The following is a 13760-nucleotide window of genomic DNA, read 5'->3' as shown; positions in this document are numbered from 1 at the left end:
GCAGCTGTTTCTTCTTTGAAAGTCTACTTTATTGACACATAGTTTAATATCAATGTTATAAAAAGGTAAAAGCAAAATGGAGGAAACTGTTTTATCAGTACATGGTCATGAGTAACGGGGGGTGGGGGGGGAACCCTCGGAAATGGGCACCAGCAAATTTAACTCCAAAAGAGAAGGTTAACAACTTATTATGGAAATGAAGTCTAAGTCTTACTTTCTGTCTTCTGTGCCCAATCTCTTAGTTTCTTTATTGCCTTTGATTCCTCAATGTCCAGAACATCTTTCTACTGAATCTTTAGGCCTTGGGAAACTTGGTAAATCTTCTCAAAATCGCTTCTCGTGACAACATCTCTTCCACAGGCTGTTTTCTATACATTTTGTTTACAGGTATTAACCCAATCTGTGATGTCTTGGATGATACACTTTGTTATCAGTTTTAATGGCGAGTTTATTTGGGGAAGCAAAATATTTTCATCAGCAAATGAAGATACCCAAGTCCACTCACATCATTAAGGTTGACACTACTTCAAAGAGGCAGCTCCTTCCCCAGTCGTATATTTGCATGCCTTCCCACCTCATGGGCTCATATTTCGGCAATATTTCTGACAACACTCTGCTGCTACTAATAAGGTTTTCAGTTCCCTCGGATGTCAACAGTCTATCCTTTCTCTGTTCTCAATCCAGAAGCTTTGCAGAAACCTTTTCACCATGAGTGACCAGCTGGTATTTGAAATACTGGCAGCATAACTTCCAGCATCACAGTAAGACAAAAACACCATCATATGACAAACTGACACAGACGAGTGCTGGTGTTAAACAGTAGTGAAGCGGAATTGATTTCTTTTAAAAATGGCAATATGAAAAATAAGTTCTAACATTTTCTTACTATATGCTAATAAATAACTATCATTTGGAGACCATCATCATAAAGGATATATTGGCGAGTATGAATAAACAGAAAAGAAAAACAAACAAAATCTAGGATGTAGTAATTAGAAGAGTGAAGAGGAAGAAAAATAGCACAAGAAGCATGGATAAATAAAAGACAGGCTTAGAACGCTGTGTGAAAAGCAAACACAGTAAAATGTGAATTGTAATATTTTGGTGGTGGGTTTATAGTTGCTCATTGTAAAATTCTTTCAAATTCACATTTTCTATATGCTTGAAAAATTTCAAAATAAGACACTGGCAAACCAGAAAATAGAGAAGGCACAGACAGGACCTGGCAACTGCACCGGAAATAGAGCAAGGGAAAACCACGGTTCCAAGGATTCTGACCCAGAGGGAAAGGGTGCAGACAATGTTAAATTCAGTTTTAGGTGTGTTTATATGAAGTGCTAATAGGTCAATAACAAACAACGGTTCAAATGTAGTAAGAAATAAAGAATTCAGATGTCAAGGGCAATACTAGCGATTTAGATAAGGTGGCAGTTAAAGCCACGAGAATGAAAACATTGAATAAAATAAGGAAAATACTAAGAAAGACAGCAGAGAACCACAGCCAAATAACTGCTGTTGCTGTGGCCAGTGCCTGCAAGTCAGCTCTGACCCACAGCAACCCGCGGCCCGACAGAGCGAGACACTGCGAGGTCCCGCGCCCTCCTCAGAATGGTCTCTAAGAGGAAGCCCATTGTGCAGCCACTGACACTCCATCTCCTTTAGGGCCTGCCTCTTTCCCGCTGTCCCTCTACTAAGCATGGTGTCTTTCTCCAGGGACCTGTCTCTTCTGACACGTCCAAAGTCCATGAGACCAAGTGTCACCATCTTTGTCTCTAAGAAGCACTCTGGCTGTCCTCCTTCCAAGAGAGATTTATTTGTTTTTATGGGAGTCCTTGGCACTTAAAATAATCTTCAGCAACACAACTCTAACACATCAATTCTTCTTCGGTCTTCCTTATTCAATATCCAATGTTCACATGCATACGAGGCAACTGGGAATACCATAGCTTAGGTCAGGGAGCAGAAAAAGAACTCCAAGTCAAACTCACTGTCATTGAGTCGATTCTAACTCCTGCAGGATCAACAGTCTGAAACCACCAAGCAAATGATGAAGCTTTCTGTTCAGAGAAACTCAGAGGGGCAGTTCAACTCTGTCCAATAGGGTTACTATGAGTCATAGAAAAAGGACCAGGCACTAACAAAAGAGACAGGCCTGAGAAGATGAATAGGTTCACACTTCTTAAAAAGGCAAATTCCGTAGTATTCTATATTCCAGTTTGCCTTGCTGTTATTTGCTGTTGAGTTGATTTTGACTCACGATGCCTGGTATGTGCAGAATCTAACTGCTCCACGGAGCTCCCACGGCGACGGTCAGGCCTGCCTTCTGAGGCACTGCAGCGGGTTCACACCACAAACCTTTTTAGCTAGCAGTTGAGGGCTTTACTGTTTGTGCCACTGTAGACCCCGGTTTGCTTGCACAATGGCTGATTTCACCTTAAGAAAGAACTCAGTTTGAAAAGCCTTATAAACAAGGATGGCGTGTTATAAAAGTTATAAAGAATCTCAGCTACTCTTTCCCCCCTTATCTATTTTTATCATTTTTCGGGTGTTCTTACAAATCTTATGACAATCCATCACTCAATTGTATTAGGCACACTTGTACATATGTTGCCATCAATGTTTCCAAAATATTTTCTTTCTACTTGAGCCCTTGGTATCAGCTCTTCTCCCCTACCTTCCTCCACCCCGTGAATTCTTCATCAATTAAATATTATTGATCTTACTGTGTCTCACACTGTCCATTGTCTCCCTTTACCCACATTTCTGTTATTTGTCCCCCTAGGGGGGTGGGTATATATCTAACCTTGTGATGGTTTGCCCCCCTCCCCCCCACCATCCCTTGACCCTCATGGTATTGCTACTCCCACTACTGTTCCTAAGGGGTTTATCTGCCCTGAATTCCATGTGTCAAGAGCCCTGGTCTAGCTGGATTTGTAAAGTATAATCGGGTCATGGTAGTGTGTGTGTGTGTTGGGGGGGGAGTAAGTATTCAGGGACTAGAGGAATGATGTGTGTTTGGTCGATGCTATACTGCACCCTGGTTGAACTGTCCCTTCTCTGGGGGGATGTCCAATTGTCTACAAAAACCTGATAGCTCTAGGTCTGTCTGCTGACCCTTATGAGTATATTTTAATCAGGTCTGATGAGGTACCAAGTCCTGTTCCCTGAGTCAAAAGTCTATTTTTAGGATTCCACGGGGACTTGATTACTTTGCTCCCTGTTGCACTCCCTTAGAGTTCACCCAGCTACTGTGGCGCAGACGGGACACATTTTCCAAACACTCTACAGTGCTGTCCCTCATAGCACTATGGGTCAGTGAGGGGATGTCGTGTCTCGTGTTGAGGCCAGATCTGTGGTCTCTCTAGGCATTGGTTGCTCTGAGCAGGAATGTCATCCTGGCGCTTGGTGGGCCATGATGAGGTTCTCTCTCGCTCGCTCTCTCCCTCCCTCCTAGTTCACAACCATGGGGTGGTCTGGACAGACCCACCACTCTCCCCAGGCTGTATCTTCTGTATTATGTTCTTCTGGGGAGGGGATCTACATAGCTTGGCTTGGGCCTAGCCCTGTCGTCCTGTTAGTTCTCAGCTACTTTTTTTTATTGAATACTTTTTTCCCCATACAATCATCCATGTGTCAAGCACATTTGTACTTATGCTGCTATCATCATTTTCAAAGCATTTTCTACTTGAGCCGTTTATGTCAGCTCCTCACTTTTCTCTTTCCCTCCCCCGAACACCCTCCCTCATGAACCCTTGATAAGTTATAATTACTATTTTCATATCTTACATCGTCTCTGTCAGCTACTCTTAATGTCAATGAGATTTGGCAATTGCATACACCTGTCAGGGTAGGAGGTTCAACCTACAGTTGCTCCTCTGGAGAAGGATGAGGCTGTTTGCTCTGGTAAACATCTACAGAGCCTTGGAAATTCTGTAGCCTTGCTGAGTGAAAACTGACTTGGTGGCAGAGGGTTTGTGGGCATGCCAGAAGTCCTCATGGTGCACTGGTTAAGTGCTCAGCGGCTAAACGAAAAGCCAACTGTTCAAAACCACCGCCACTCTGTGGAAAGCAAATACCTGGCAATCTCCTTTGGTAAAAATGTGCAGGAAACCATCTGTGGCTCTCCTGTGTCCTCTAAGGCCACTGTAAGTCAGGAATAACTCAATGGCACACAAGAAGTTGACAGGAGAGGTCCCTCAGTGGCCAATTTGTGATTGGCTAGGAACCTAAAAGGGGTAGTTTCCAACCTACTTGGCCGCAGTGTAAAATAGGCCTGGCCATCTGCTTCCAAAAAGATTATAGCCAAGAAAACCCTACAGTGCTCAGTTCCATTCTGTAACACATGGGGTCGCTGTGAGCGAGAATTAACCCTAGAGCAGCAAGTTTTGGGTTTTTGTCTTATCTTGCTTTGGGTTAGTGAGTGTGAATGGTATTTCTCTGATGTGAGCTATTTCCCTGATGACTAATGAAAATAACCGGATATCTTTTTATGTCCTTATAAGGTTATTCTTTTATATTTGGGGGAGGGGGTTGTGTTTAAATCTTTGGCTGCTTTTTTGCCATAGCATCCATCTGCTATAAGTGTACAATTTAAGAACTTACAGTAACTTACAAGTTGTACAACCAGCACCATAATCCTGTTTTAGAACATTTTGGTTACTCTATAAGAGTCTTCATACTGTTAACAGGAAATCTCTGTTCCTACTTCCAGCCTCAGATAACTATTAATCTCCTTTCGGTTTCTCAGAATTAGCCTATTCTAGACATTTCATTGAAATAGAATCATTAAATATCTGGTCTTTTGAGTTTTTTTTAACTTTGCATAATATTGCAGTTCATTTGTGTTGCAACACATATTAGCATTTCATTACTTTTTCATTACTTGATACCTGGTGACACAGTGGTTAAGCATTGGGCTGCTAACCCCAAGGTTGGTGGTTCAAACCTATGAGTCGCTACATCCGAGAAAGATGAGGTTGTTTGCATTCTGTAAAGACTTTAGTCTTAAAAACCATTACAAGCAGTCCTACTCTGTCCTATGGGGTCACAATGAATCAGAATCAACTCTGTGGCAGTAGGGTTGGATAGGGTGAGGTTGAATGAGTATTTAGGTGTTTTTGTTTTATTAATATAGAAGCTCAAAGAATCCTGGTAAAGCAAAGGGTTAAGAGTTGGGCTGCTAACTGCAAGGTCAGCAGTTCAAACCCATTATCTGCTCTATAGGAGAAAGATGAGGCTGTCTGCTTCCATAAAGATTTATAGTCTCAGAAACCCTAGAGAGCAGGTTCTACTCTGGGCTTCCAACAATAGGTTGGAACCAAGGAATCTATTCAAAGACAGCGAGTTTATTGCACTATATAACTATTAATTACATTGTATTCATCTATTCAACAGTTGATGGACATTTGTTTTGTTTCCACTCTTTGGTTTTTGTAAATAGTGCTCTTATACTATTTGTATACCAGTCTTAGTGTGGACATATGATTTCATTCCTCTTGGGTAGATGTCTAGGAAGATGGTATTTCTGGGCCATACAGTACATTTGTATTTAAGTTTTTAGGAAACTACCAAAATGTTTTCCATAGTAGCTGTGTCATTTCACATTTTCCTCAGTGACCTAGAAGGGTTTCTTATATCCTATTTTCACCAACAATCATTACTATGGTCTGTCTTAATGATTAGTCTTTTTAATAGGTGTAAAGTACTAAGTCAGAGTAAATTTAACTGATATTTCCCTAATGATCAATGATGTTGAGTATTTTTCATGTGCTACTGGCATCTGCATGTCTACTTTGGTGAAGACTCAAGTAAATATTTTGCTTACTTTTGAATTTGGCTATTTGTACTTTTATTATTGACTTGTAATGATTCTTTAAAGATTCTGTATACAAATTCTTTGTCAGAATTTGATGCATTTTCTTTCAGTATTTTAGTTTATTCACTTTCTTAATATATCTTTTGATGAAAACATTTATTATCCAATCCTTTCTTTGATAATTGTTGATATGATTCATACTTTTAGCAGTAAAAATAAGAAATCATTGTCAATCCCAAAGCCATGAAGATATTGTTCTATATTTTCTTCTGAAAGGTGTGTTCTAGATTTTATGTTTAAGTCTTTGATCTTACATAACTTTTTGAGTATGGAGTGAGATATAACTGAGTCATTTTTTTAGACAAATATGCAGTTGTTCCAGTACCAATTGAGAATGTGTTGACATGATTGGACCTTTGTTTAAAAATCAATTGCTCATGTATATGTGCATCTATTTCTGGATTCTCTGTTCTGCTCCAGTAATCTATTTGTCTATCATTATGCCTCAACCACCTGTCCTGACTACTGCAGTTCTCTAAGTCTTCAAACCTGGTAGCTTGTGTCCTCCAACTCTGTCCTTTTTAAAGACTGTTAGGGCTAAATAGTTTCTTTATATTTTCAGTACACACACACACACACACACACACACACACACACACACACACACCCCAAAACTGGAATTGTGCTGGGCAGAGTGAAGCTTTCATAGTATATATTTTTTCCCAGTAAGCAAGCATCAAGCAACTTGCTCTGAGTTAATGCACTGAGTGGTCTCACTTGAGAAGCTTTCTGGTCACAATGAATTTTTTGGTAAAAGCAGTTTTGCTCAAACCTCATTTTTTTGTGATGGTTGATTGAAGAGAACAGTGTGTGGCTGGTGAAATTTGTTTCCTGCTCGGAAAAAATACTGTAGAAACTGTTGTGATGGTGAACACATCTAACAAGGACAGTGTTATGAGAAAAACTTAAGTGTACGAGTGGTTTACTTGTTTCAAAAAAGGTGAAATGTCGACTGATTAAAAACTTTGTTCTGGATATTCATCAACGTCCTGAACAAATGAAAATGTCAGCTCGTAGTGGATTTTAAGTTTGTTCCACCAGGTTAGACTGTTCATCAAGCTTTCTATTTAGAGGTTCTGAAAACATTGCGTAACAGTATGTGACCAAAAAGGCCTGATTTGTGGTAGACCGGGGACAGGTCTTACGACCACGACAATGCACCTGCTCATGCAGTCATCTCAGTGCACTAGTGTGTTTTTTGGGCAAAAACCAGCATGCCTCTTTTGCCCCACGCACTTTACTCATCTTACATCACTCTACACAACTTCTTTTTGTTTCCACATATGAAGAGGGACACGAAAGGACAGCGGTTTGAGGAGACAGAAGAGGTGAATGAAAAACCAAGGGGGGTGTTGTCAGTCATTCAAACAGATGAGTTTGAAAAATGTTTCCAAGAATGGAATCGCAGATTTGACAAATGTATTAAGTGTAATGGAGAGTACTTTGAAAGTTATAAGGTTGTTTTGTAAAAAAAAATTAAATACATAGATTTGTAAAAAAAAAATTTTGGGGGGGTAACCCCTTATGCATGTATATATATGTATATATGTGTATATACATACACACACACACACACACACACATATATATATATCAGCTTGTCAATTTCTTCAAAATAGTTAGGATTTTGATTTGGATTATTATAGAATGTAGGTATCAGTTGAGGGAAAAGAACATCAGCAATAACATTGCGTTTGAAATCTGTAAACACAGATCGTTTCAAGCATTTTCTAAAAGTAAACAAACCCACTGCCATCGAGCTGATGCTGACTCAGACCACATAGGACACAGTAGCACTGTCCCGTAGGAATTCCAAGGCTGTAACTTTTGACAGAATATGATTGTCATCTCTCTCCCATGTAGCAGCTGATGGGTCCAAACTGCTGACCCCATAGTTAACAACTGAGCCCTTTAACTACTGAGCTATCTGGGCTATCAAATAATTTAGGTAATTACTAACTTTTTTCAGAGAGTTGTAGTTTTCAGTGACATGTTCCAATAGATTTATTCTAAAATGTGATTTTTAAAGTTGCGAATGTAATTTTAAAAATTCCCTATTGTAATTTTTATTTCCATATATATTTAAGAATCGCCTTGCCGATTTTTTCAAAACAGCCAGCTTGCATTTTGATTAGAATTATGTTGAGTCTAGGTATCAATTTAGAGGGAATGGACATCATTAATAACTGTGAATCTAGTTAGAGTGGGCCTGACACAGCCATGGTATTTTCAATTGCCTTATGTGAAAGCAAGACACGGAATAAGGAAGACTCATTTTAATCACAGTGTGGCAAAGAATGTTGAAAGTACTGTGGACTGCCAGAAGAACAAACCAATCTGTTTTGGAAAAAGTAGCGCCAGAATGTTCTTTAGAAGTAAGGATGATTGACTTTGATCTCATGGACATGCTACCAGGAAAGACAAGTCCCTGGAAAAGGACATCATCCTTGGTAGCATAGACGGAGAATGCACAAGAGGAGGCCCCTCAATGAGATGGAGTCACACAGCGGCTGCAACAACAGACTCAAACATTACAACAATTGTGAGGATGACACAGGACAGGCAGGGTTTCAGTCTGTCACACAGAGGGCCGGTGTGAGTTGGAACTAACTCAGCTGCATCCAACAACGATTTGTTGTTGCGAAAATTAAAAAAATTGAACAAAATACATATAAATTCTGTTTCACAACTTTTTCACAGATTTCAATGACTACAAGGACATCTCTATCTTGAAACTTGTTCTAAGCCACTTAATTTTTTTAAACAAAGTAAATAATTTTTGATGAACAGTAAAAACCAGTGCAAGTTTTTATTCATCTATACTTATGTTGAAGAAGGCATAGCAAATAATTTTTGGTGGGATAAATTCTGTATTTGTGACATTATGCTATTAATTAGAGCCTATAATATACAAGACAGAAAAGCACTGTAATCCAATACTCTCTAGAGAATAATTTTTTTCCACTAAGCAGCAAAATTCTTTTGGTGTGGGTATTTTTAGAGACTTATTGATTTTCTCCTGCTGCACTAAATAAAAAAAGAAATAGTATCGCTATTGTCACTGTGGTCATTGCTAGGTGTCACCAAATTGGTTCTGATCCTTAGCCAGCCTAGGTACAATAAAACAAAACTTGGACCAGTTCAGTGCCATTCCCACAATCATTTCTATGTTTGAGCCCAGTGTGTGTTGCAGTCACTGTGTCAATTCATCTCATTGGAGTCCTTCCTTTTTTCCATTCACCCTCTACCAAACATGATGTCCTTCTCTAGGGTCTAATCCCGCCTGGTAACATGTCCCAAATATGTGAAATGAAGTCTTGCTATTGTCACACTAAGGATTATTTTGGCTATACTTCTTCCAAGACAGACATGTTCATTCCTCTGGTAGATGGTATATTCAATATTCTTTGCCAACACCATAATCCAAATACATCAATTCTTCTTCTGTCTACCTTATTCAGCACATGCATGTATATGAGGGGATATGCATGCATATCTTCTGGCTTGGGTCAGAAGATACCCAAGTGAAATCCTTGCTTTTTAATAGTTTAGAGAGGTCTTCTACGGTCCAGCACAGAGGCCCGATGAAGCATACATTTTTATCTCCTGACTGCTGCTTCCATGAGCACTGATTGTGCATCTAAGCAAAATGAAATCCTTGACTTCACTCTTTTCTCTACTTATTATGATCGCGCCTCTTAGTCCAGTTCCAAGTATTTTTGCTTTCTTTAAGTGGAGGCGTAATTCAAAGTGAAGACCATAGTCTTGGATCTTCTTCATCAGAAAGTGCTTCAAGCCTCCTTCACTCTCAGCAGGAGAAACTGTGCTGCCTAGCATACCTCAAACACGTCTCAATGAGACTTCTTCCAGTTCTGATGCCCTCGTCTTTTTCACATAATCTCACCTCTCAGATTTTGTTGAGCACACAGACTGAGTAAGAATGGTGAAAGGATACAATGCCAGCACTTAGCTTTGCTGATTTTAAACCAGGAAGTGTTCCCATGTTATGTTCAATCAACTGATTCTTGGTCTATGTATGAGTTCTTCATGAGCAAAATTAATTGCTCCAGAATTCTTACCAATGCTATCCATAGTTTGATTCACCTATTCTTTTCAAAGTCAGTAAAACAAAGGTAAACATCTTTCTGGTATTCTCTGCTTTCAGCCAAGATTCATCTGACATCTGCAATGATACCCCTTGTTCTTCCTAATCTAGCTTGAATTTCTGGCAATTCTCTGTCAATGTACTACTGCAATCATTTTCAAATTATCTTGAGCAAAATTTACTTGTGTGTGATACTAGTGACACTGTTCGATCATTTCTATATTCTGTTGGATCAGTTTTCTTTGGAGTGTGTACAAAATGGATTATTTCCAGTTGGATGTCCAGGAATGGACACCAAATTAAATACATTTTTCAAATGTTCAACAGGCATGAGGCTACTCTGTAATTATGAAAGTGCCTCATTATCAAAACATTTGGAATTTCAAAAGCCTATGGTTAGAACATATGTCAAAGAATAGGAAAATTCGTTTTTATTAAGCTATTTTAAAGAAAGAATGTAATTAGATAATACCAAAAAAGAGAGAAATAAATTCTGTTATAACTATATGCAAAGATATAATAACCAGAGTTACTTGATTGCTTATGTGCTTATGCACATTATTATCTGTTTGATTTTAAAACTCATTATCTAAGCAAGAAGAGTAAGAATGGGATTAAGAAAATAAGCACAGTATAGAAAGGTTCTGAATCTCTACCTCCATCTTCACAGTCTTCAGGGGCTTTGGCTTTCTTACAAAGACGGGGGTCCAGCCAGGTGGTTGTCTTGGTATTGTGGCTGTAGAATAAAGATCTCAATTAGAAACAGTAAAAAAAAGTATTTTAAAAGCAAAGACTAAGAATGACTAAAAGAGATGTGGTGTTTGAACATTTATCTCCTACAGGTTCCATTTGTCTACCTCAGATTCAATAATCCTATTGTTCTCAGCTCTGTTGTATCTAAACTTCCATAAAGTAAAGGTAATGCTGGAGGCACGGATTTTAGAATAGAGACTATAAAGATGGGATAAAATGCCAAGTACAGAATAAAAGACACTTAAGCAATAAAAAATGTCTTCATGGTGAGCGTGTGTGTTGGGGGGGGGGAGAATGGGGGGCATAGTCACATGTAGAACATTATGTAGCTGAAAAGGCTGCATTAAAAACCTTGCTTGCTGGGTTCCTGGATCTTTCCCGTGAACAAACAAACTAACTATATTTACTGCGTGCCAATGTGTAAAGACAGTGCAAATGGTTAATTACTCAACTACTAACTGAAAGACTGTGGTTTAAACCCACCTATAGAAAGCCATGGAGCCATGGAGATTGCTTCTGAAAGGCCACAGCTTGGAAAACCTATGGAGCAGAGGTACTGGGAAACACATGGCGTTGCTGCGAATCAGAATGGGCTCCACAGCAATGCCTGGGCTTTGTTTATCACATGTAGGGCCTGTGCTGGGCTTGGGATATGGGGGGAATAATCACAGCGACTCCTTGCCCTCACAGAGCATGATTTTAATGAAGCCTCTTCAAAATAAAACAGAATCAAATAAAAATTTTTAAAGAGGCTGCATCTGCTACATTAGAGTACAAACGATAAGTTAAAGAGTTAAACTTGACTCTACCAAACAAGTTTTCATCAGCATTCACTACACATTTAGGGTGTGTGTGTGGGGGGGGGGGAAGCTAGAACAGAGAGAAACAACTTCTGCTTTCTTTAAGTAAGCCAAGGATGCTTTTTATGAGCAGTTTCAGTTGCATTTAATTAGTGGTCTGATAGCTTCAGAGGGAGCATCAAGCAGTAGACACTGCTCCTAAGAAAAAGTCACCATGTTGATGAGAAGACAAGCCGTGTTAGTTTCAGTTTCTCTAGAGTGTGATGACATGAAAGAAAGAAAAGTTATTACCAAAGTACTGTGAAAGTAACAATGTGAACTTTACACTATCTTTTCTTGCTGCCTTTAATATTACTCAAACTCAACTAATCTCTGCCTTGGCCATAGCTTTAGGGAATGAATCCTATCATCTAAAACTTTTGTGACCTTGATCTACTTTTAAAAGTATGGAGTCATTTCTCACAAGTTACCAGGTAGGACAATAGTTGGGAGATTAAGGTAGACAGACTTTTTTGCAAACTGAAACAGGGTTAAGCAATGTAGGAGACATTGATGCTGCTTCCCAAAGGCTGTTAACCGCACTGTCAGAGAGAACCTACCAAACTAAAACCAGTCCATTTCAGTGAAACAGAAGGGACCAGACCTCCAAAGAGCAGGAAACAAACAAACAAACAAACCAACACGGAAATAGCTTGATTGAGCAAACTCAAAATTTCTACATCAGAAAAGCTTAACCAAAGTGATGCGCAATAAATTCCCAAGTCAGCAGATGTGGCCACCGCCCTAGGAGTTTACTCAATATTTCCCATGGTAAGAAGTGTCCATCAGTTCTTCAACACTGAACAGCTAACTGCCTATCCTAATGCTCTTTTCTTCCAACTGCACGTTCTTCTGGCAACAGAAACAAAGCTCGAACACACATGAATTAGCTATATTAAGCAAACAAAAAAAGCAGTAAATAAATTCAACCAGGACATTTCTTTCTTTCTTTTTGAAGCAAACAGCAATACGTTTTCTCACTGTTCAGGGGGCTTAGTTCAGGGACTGGCTCTATGGGAAGCCTTTCTCTCTGTTGGCTCTGGAGGACGGTCCTTGTCTCTTTCAAGTTTCTGCTTTTAGGCAATCTTCATGGGGCTTGGCATTGATCTTTACAGATATTTAATACTTTCTCCCCTGTTAATTATTAACTTATTCTTGTTTAAAGGAAGAAGTTCTATAAGATTCAGTGTCCCATAATCTATTTATAAAGATATCTGACTCTCTTCTATTGACTCTGCATCTTTCTTCAGGGTTTAATTCTAAAGTCAGCACAAAAGTCGAAAGTCTAACTTACCCTTGAAACCCTCCTGAAATTGTCCCTAGAGAAAAATATGCCTGACTTTGTCTGTCTTGTAAAATCCTAGCCATTAACTTTGTATAAATATATAGTGTACTCAATAATGTTCCATAGATGGCCAAAAAAACTTCACCTAGTACAGTGGAGATGATCACTGTAAAAGAAACAAGTGATCCTGGGATTAATTGAGGAACCAGATTCACGACTCCCACCCTTAATTCATCTGAGTATTTGTTCTTTGAGTGTAGTGCCCAGTCCTCACTATTTAATTATTCAATTATTACATCCTGTAACTTAACGATATTACTATTTTACCTCCCAGCAAATGAAAGATCAGCATCACCACTGCATACGAATGTAAACATTTTTCAAATATATATATAAATAAACATTTTTCATAATAGTATGTCTGATAAACCATTAGCAATATTATTCTTCCTTGGTACAAATAATGTATTATTTTAGGTTGGTCTAACATAGTTGTATTCAACATCTCTATAAATAGTATGCTAATAGCATTTTTCCCTAAAAATAGTTTAGTCTGTCTGTGAATTTATATTGTATCAGTTACTTTGAGGATCAGTGACATTCTCCTTCTAGATTATATAACTAGATTATCGGACTTAACATATTAAACCAAGAGCCCTGGACTGAAGATATTTAGCTCAGATTATAAATATCTAGCTTCCTCCCCGCCTTCTCAAATGATGGTGATTCTTGAAATAAATGCTCCTTAGACTGGACAGTCTAACAAAAAGTTAGGGGGCTGGGGACAGTGGGAAGAAAGAAAAGGGGAACACCCTATACTCTTTACATTTTTCATGATTAGTGATTAAGCTGTTTCAATCCTCCTGCCTTTGTAAAACCAGAGCTCAAACATGTCATTTCTTT

General features: G+C 38.9%; 1 protein-coding gene across 5 annotated transcripts in view; it reads right to left on the bottom strand.

Moving 5' to 3' along the window:
* Nucleotides 1-13760, bottom strand: part of MAGI3 (membrane associated guanylate kinase, WW and PDZ domain containing 3) — a 261291-nt gene that overhangs the window by 60527 nt on the left and 187004 nt on the right. For all 5 annotated transcript variants that reach the window (XM_075559542.1, XM_075559534.1, XM_075559539.1 and 2 more), the window contains exon 6: nucleotides 10637-10716. In XM_075559542.1, the coding sequence (XP_075415657.1) occupies nucleotides 10637-10716 (80 nt within the window). The remainder of the gene's footprint in view (nucleotides 1-10636; nucleotides 10717-13760) is intronic.

This window comes from Tenrec ecaudatus, chromosome 1, assembly GCF_050624435.1.
Source record: "Tenrec ecaudatus isolate mTenEca1 chromosome 1, mTenEca1.hap1, whole genome shotgun sequence".
In the NCBI taxonomy this organism is placed as follows: Eukaryota; Metazoa; Chordata; class Mammalia; order Afrosoricida; family Tenrecidae; genus Tenrec; species Tenrec ecaudatus.
This window is presented reverse-complemented; position numbering and strand designations above follow the sequence as displayed.